Source organism: Lupinus angustifolius, chromosome LG20 (genome assembly GCF_001865875.1).
Source record: "Lupinus angustifolius cultivar Tanjil chromosome LG20, LupAngTanjil_v1.0, whole genome shotgun sequence".
NCBI lineage: Eukaryota > Viridiplantae > Streptophyta > Magnoliopsida > Fabales > Fabaceae > Lupinus > Lupinus angustifolius.
Genome location: NC_032028.1, coordinates 16,648,326 through 16,655,678, shown reverse-complemented (window position 1 = coordinate 16,655,678; position 7,353 = coordinate 16,648,326). Strand labels below are relative to the sequence as shown.

The 7,353-nt window shown below is 37.1% G+C and overlaps 1 protein-coding gene across 1 annotated transcript; it reads left to right on the top strand.

Annotated features, from left to right (window-relative positions):
* On the top strand, positions 4,760-7,267 carry LOC109336205 (altered inheritance of mitochondria protein 32-like). The gene is given in 7 exon segments (XM_019572660.1): positions 4,760-5,152; positions 5,235-5,320; positions 5,658-5,963; positions 6,054-6,137; positions 6,830-6,998; positions 7,000-7,120; positions 7,123-7,267. Coding segments are annotated over 7 exon segments (1,086 nt in total). The 5' UTR covers positions 4,760-4,882; the 3' UTR covers positions 7,173-7,267.

Here is a 7,353-nt window from a genome sequence, read left to right as displayed (position 1 = left end):
GACCGTGTTGACTGGGACGTGGCTTGGTGCTTGCTGATCTGGCCAGGAGTCTGGTTCTCCGCTGAGCAGCTTGGTTAGACCGTTGAGCAGCTTGGTCTTGTGCCAAGCTCGTGTATGATCATGTCAAGCATATTTCTGACCATGCCAGGCCTAGTCTATTGCTAGTCTGAGCGGCTAAGAAGGTCCGCTCAACTGCATGGTTGAGCAGTTTGGTCCAGGTCAGGCAGGTGGGCAGGTCAGGTAGGTGGCCAGGTCAGCTCAGCGGGGCTTGTTCCACGCTTAGCTGCCTGGTTGAGCATCTTGGTTTTCTTGACTTTTGTTGCTTTTTGACCATGAATCTTTTCTCTTTTTTTATTCATTTTATTTCCTACAAAATACATAAAAGGCAATACAAACACAAATATACCAAATTGTGATATTTTATACAAAAAGTATTGTTGGTTTTTCTCAATTATGCTTAAGATAAGTGCCATAAAAGTGTATGATTTTTAGGTATGTTTGGCACTTATCAGGCACATGTGCCATTTCTTTTACTACTCGAATATAGTCTAAATTAGGAGTAGATTCATTACTTTTAGAGTATCCAATGTAAGCGTGCAAGACATGCACCTTAAGTTGCCAACCGAGGGAGCCTTAGAGGCTTGCCTATATATGTAATGCTTTATGTTATGGAATAAACACATTGAGTCAAAAACTAAATTGTATTCCTTTGTGAATCAAAGAGGATTATATCCTTGTGAGAGTATTCTCCAAACCTTCTTGGCTGAACCAAGATTAGAAGTTCTTATCAAGAACCAAGTTCTTGTGGCGATCATCACTTTGGCTTATCAAACAATTGAATTGTTTGTGGCGCCCCACCTCAAATCTTTTCCATCTTCTTTTATCCAAACACAAGTTATTTCCACTACATAAACTCAAGGCTTAAATCATCCGTGAGCCTAGGCCATACACCAACCAAGATAGACCGTTTCAAGAGCCTTTTACCTAAGAGGTTCACATCAAAGAGGAATATCTATTGCAATCTTTTACTACTCATGCCTCTCAAGAACAAATCCATGGTCCAATTGGGCATATGTTGAGCAAATATGTTGATATATTATCTACACCAATACAACTACATGCTCAAAGAGAAGGGTATGACCACAAGATTCCATCAATGCAATCATGTGACCCTGTGAACAAAAGACCATACAGGTATGCTAAGCAGCAAAAGGATATCATTGATAAACTAATACAAGAATTGTTGAATTCTGGGGTGATCCAATGGAGCAATAGCTCTTATGCTAGTCCTGTCATTTTAGTAGGCAAAAGGGATGGGTCTTAGCGATTATGTGTAGATTACAATGAGCTGAATAAGGGTACTATCAAAGACAGATTCCCCATTCAATTAGTAGATGACTTGATGGATGAACTCTATGGGTCCACTATCTTTTCTAAGATTGACTTGAGGGCTGGATATCATCAAGTAAGGATGGATCCCAAGGACATACATAAGACAACTTTCAGGACTCGTAGTGGACATTTTGAGTATTAGGTCATGTCTTTTGGCCTCACCAATGCCCCTGCCACATTTTAGAGCTTGATGAAATTTGTGTTCCAAGAATTTTTAAGGAAATTTCTGCTGGTCTTCTTTGATGATATACTCATCTATAGCCATAACTTGGAGGAGCATCTAATTCACGCAGAAAAGGTTTTGATTGTGATGAGGAAGCATAGTTTGTTTGCCAAGCAATGAAAGTTCTATTTTAGAGTTCCTAAGGTGGAATATTTGGGTCATTTCATCTCAACAGAAGGTGTAGCTACTGATCCAGCTAAGGTGCTAGCTGTGTAGGATTGACCCATGCCCACCACCATCAAGCAATAGAGAGGTTTCTTGGGGTTTGCTGGATATTATAGAAGGTTTGTGAAAAAATATGGAGTGGTTGCCAAACCATTAACTGTTATGCTCAAAAAAGAAGGATTCAGATGGACTGAGGCAGCCAAGTCTTCTTTCCAACAGATAAAAAAGTTGTTATGCAGTGCACCAGTATTAGCCTTACCTGACTTCTCTCAAGAGTTTATGGTAGAGGTAGATGCCTCAGGTCAAGGCATAGGGGTTGTCCTAATGCAACAACATCATCCAATTTCTTTCATCAGTAGGATGTTGAATCAACAACAACAAACACTATCAACTTATGAGAAGGAGTTGGTGGCAGTAGTGTTTGCAGTCTAAAAATGGAGACACTATTTTTTAAACATACATTTGATCATCAACAAAGATCATAGAAGCTTGAAATATATGTTGGATCAAAGGCTTACCACTGCCTTCCAATAGAAATGATTGGTTAAATTGATGGAATTCAATTTTTCCATTTAATTCAAACAAGGTCGAGATAATGTTGTTATTGATGCTTTGTCGAGAAGAGAAGAGGTAGAATGCTTGACCTTGGTTATCCATGATCTTCACTCTGATATAATGGACAGAATCAAGGGCACTTAGACCACTGACTCAGGTCTTGTGAGAGTTATATCTCAGCTACAATTAGACCCAACCTTGCACAAACACTATACTTTGAATGGGGGTGAGTTGAGGAGGAAGAGAAGGATTATGGTAGGACAAGACTTTGCTTTGAAGCAAGAAATGCTGCACTAGTTTCATAACTCTGCTGCAGGGGGAATTATGGGAGGAAGGCTACCATTTAGAGAGTCAAGGTTGTGTTACATTGGAAAGGTTTGAACAAGGACATCAAGCATTTCATCCAACAATGTCAAGTGTGTCAGAAATTCAAATATGACACTGCTGCTTCTCCAAGTCTATTGCAGCCCCTACCCATCCCTAATCATGTGTGGCAACATATCACTATGGACTTCATAGAAGGACTTCCTAACTCTCAAGGTAAGAAGGTTATATTTGTGGTGGTTGATAGATTGAGAAAAGCTGCTCATTTCATGCAATTGGTACATCCTTGCACTACTGGGATTGTGGCCCAATCTTTTATAGACAATGTTTTTAAACTGCATGGATTTCCAGACTCCATCACTAGTGATAGGGATCTTATCCTTATCGACAATTTTTAGTAGGGGTTGATTCAATTCCAAGGAGTTCAACTAAATTTATCCACAACCTACCACCTTCAAACAAATGGGCAGTTTGAGGTGGTAAATAACCTACCTAAGATGTATGCGTGTAGATTCTCCCCTCAGTGGTCTAAATGGTTACCTTTAGGTGAATGGTAGTATAATACTACCTACCATACTCCCATTCAAGCTACACCATATGAAATAGTGTATGGTCAGCCTCCACCTACATACCTTCCATATCTACGTGGGGAATCTAAATTTTAGTTGGTGGATATGAGCTTAGCAAAATAAAAAGAGATGCTCAAGGTGCTCAAATTCCATCTCATGAGGGCTCTGAACAGAATGAAGCAAGTAGCTGACAAACATAGAAGTGATAGACACTTCAATATAGGGGATCTAGTTTATATGAAGCTTCACTCATATAGGCAGGTTTTTGTGGCTGCAAGAGGGAATGAGAAGCTAGAACCAAAGTACTTTGGTCCATTTCCAGTATTAAGCAAAGTGGGTGCAGTGGCCTACAAGATTTAGCTTCCAAGCCATTCTAAAGTCTCAATTGAAGAAGCATATTGGTCAAGCTCCTATTTCTTCATCCATGCCTTTGAAAGCTTTTGAAGTTATTGACCCTAAGGCACCAAAGTCCATACTAGACAGAATGATTGTTAAGAGAAGATGAAAAGTTGTCACCAAGGTGTTGGTTCAATGGAAGCACCAACTACCCGAGGATGCCACTTTAGAGTACTATTTTGATCTTTGCAAGAAGTTCCCTAATTTTCATTCTCAATGGCAAGAATTGTTCTATGGGGAGGGAATGTTAAGGGTATTTTTGTAATAGGAGTTAGTTAGTTACATTATAGTTTTGGAGAGAAAGTTGGTTAGTGAGAACAAACTTGTATAAGTTCAGCTTGTCAATTTTCTAAAGAAACCTTCTTGTAATCTTTCAATTTACTCACATTTGATTTCCAATAAGAAAGTTTAGATTCGTTCATCAAATTCTATTGAATCTTTGCTCCTTATTCTTTGAAGCTTTCAAATTCTTGTTTAAAATTCCTAGCTTTCACAAACAACCTTATCAGATTTATTTGCATCAACTATCAAGAAAGTGGTCAACAATTTTTATGTATTGCTTGCAAAAGGTTGCAAGGTTGAACTTCATTTGTACTAAGGGATACTAAAATGTTAACAAACCATATGGTAAAAATTGGGTTAACAACTACATATCACATCAAAATTTGGGAGACAACTATAGTAGGCATGCACGAAATACAACAAATTGAAATATTCCTAGGTTTTTTAAAAACTTATTTATAAATTCACCTATAAATGTAAGATATTGTATGTTACTACTCTTAAATAAAGTAATACATATAAATTATAGATGATATACTGACTATACAAAAAACTCTATATTAAGAATACAAAAAACTTTATACTGAGAATACAAAAATATTAAACTAATTTAATAATTAAAAAGTTGAAATATATGGTCCTAAGTGAAAACTTTATAAGATTAGAGAATGGTATAAATATATAATTTAAAAGAAAATGCTGAGTGGGCTTAGTTGGGATTAGTAACGGCCCTTCTTTCTCCCCTTAATTTTCAACTTGACACCCAGGCGCTCCAGCATTCATAAACCCGATTTGGTTTTAGTGATTGAAAGTTGAAACAATGGATAATTGAAGTAATAACATTGGTTAATTCTGAATACAAAACTTGTTATTATAAAATGTATGATGTAACACAAATAAATAAAACCATTTTCAATTAGCAATCATATACAATAACACAGGGGTGTTCCATTTTGTTGATTATTATTAATATACTATGATGATGATAATGAGGATGAGAATCGGAATCTCCCATTCTCCCTTTATTTTTCTCAGAATCGCCGCCATGTCTACCGCAAAGCACGGCTTCTCACGATCGGAGATGTACAAGGAAAGTCTCGCCGGAAGTGTTGATGCATACGATCGTCATGTGTTCCTATGTTATAACAATCCTCTCTCTTGGCCGCCACGTGTTGAAGCCTCACACCCACTTCCTAATACTCTCGCCAAAGCTTTCAAAGCTCGTCAAAACTACATCCCCCTCAAGGTCCCTTTCGTTTCATTCCTTTTTATTTTTTATTTTTTTATTTTTAAAATTCATTTGATTATTAAGTATAAGTTGGCAGCAGACTAAAATCACGGTTTGCGAAGCGCGTGAGAAGGATGGCTTTTCCAACGGCGATGTCCTCATTTTCCCAGACATGATCAAATACAGGTCAACTTTCTTTTCATTTTTTACTTTCCATCCCAATCTTAATTAATACTTCCATCAAAACCCATTTAATAGACCAAGCGATGGTCTAGTAGTATAAGCATGACCAAAATGTGAAACGTTCGATTCTTTGGAGCAACACTTATTAGGAGGGGCACCCTACAAGCCTTACCCATAAGGTGAGAATACCCGTGGTAGTATAAAAAACTCATTTAATGAGGTCATGAGAAGATAGATATAAGCAACAACCTTAACCCCTCAAGCAAGTAAGCAAGCATAGAGACTGTTTCAAAAACTTTCATCAAAACTAACTAATCTTGATTTTGGTTTGATTGAAAAGGGGGTTGGAAGAATCAAAAGTGGATGAGTTCTTTGATGATGTTATGGTAAAGGGAGAAACATGGAGTGGCGGAGTGCCGAATGGATTGATGGGTTCCCATATATTTGTATGTGCTCATGGGAGTCGTGATGTAAGATGTGGTGTTTGTGGTCCTGCACTCATACACAAGTTTAATCAGGAAATTGAGCTTCAAGGTTTGAAGAATCATATATCTGTTTTAGCATGCTCTCATATTGGTGGCCATAAATATGCTGGTAATATTATTATATACACTCCAACGCCACATGGAAATATTACAGGTCACTGGTAACCTACTACTTCTCTCTCTAATAATTTTCATGGATTTTACACTTTCTGGTTTACTTGTTGTAAAACTTATTTTATGATCAATTACAGGTATGGCTATGTCACTCCTAATGATGTGACTGCATTGTTGGATCAACATATTGCCAAGGGACAAGTCATACAAAAACTTTGGAGGTTTCTATTCCAATCTTTTTTATTCTCTATTTTATATTCTTTAATAAAATGTTAATTTCAAAAATACGTATATTTTATATATAAATACAAAAACAAAACCAGAATAATTGTAACATGTATTTTACATTCTAGTAGTACTCAGCTGTTGGTTACTGAAATCATGGTGTAGACTTATCAAGATGATCACTCAAAGCCGTATGGATACATGTAGTTTATTTGAAGGATGTTTGGGTAGTTAGAGGCAATACCATCCTGCTAATATATAAATCTAAATCTCCATTTTGTTTGATATACATAGTTGATCTAAAGGATGTTTGGATAGTTGAAGACAACATCATCCGACCAATATATAAACCGAGTCTCCATTTTGCTTGTTGCATTGAGTTAGTTTCCACGGCTACAGGATAAGCAGAATTCTTCATGAGCCATGTTTCTTGTTCTGTTAATCATCTGTCTCAATGCTGCCATATGATTTGTGTCCTTTATTATGTTTTGGCTAATAGAATTATATGTGCTATGTACCTGATTTATAGAATCAAAGGAGAAAGTTATTTAGTTGTTCCATTTAGTAGTATATCACCTATGGTGTTGTTTCAGCACTTGTTCATGTCATGTAACTCATTGCACCTGAAGCACTTTCCTTGTATAAGGAGGGATAGCAAAAATTAATTATATTAAATGAAACGTTTCAGGGGCCAAATGGGGCCACCGGTTGCCGAAGTTAAGGGATCAGATGACCAGAATCTTGTTAATGGAGATGTCAAGAAGAATCGCGTAGAAAGTAACAATCTGAGTAGCAATGAAAGTGTAGTTGACTGTTGCCAGGGTGTGAATGGGGTTTCTTCTTGTTTCACGAATTCAACTTGAGCAAAACAAAGCAATCGAGGAAAATACTAAGGAAGATATAAAGCAGGGGAACAAAATCAGTTGGAATTGCCCCGTGTTGCAAGAACATCATATCCTAACAATTGTTGGCATACTTGGAACTTGGTAGCTGTTACTGTGGCAATTAGATTTTATAGAAGGACAAATTGAACAAGGTTCTAAATTGCTGTCTGCAACTGGCAATTGCAATCCCAATATGACGGTTTCTGTTTCATGGACTAAATACACTGTAATAGCAATGGTAAGTTATACCCAACGATTTGAATGCATAATTGATGTTTCACTATTACAGCAAACTTGGAATTACCTTAAAAACCAGTAACACAGAAAC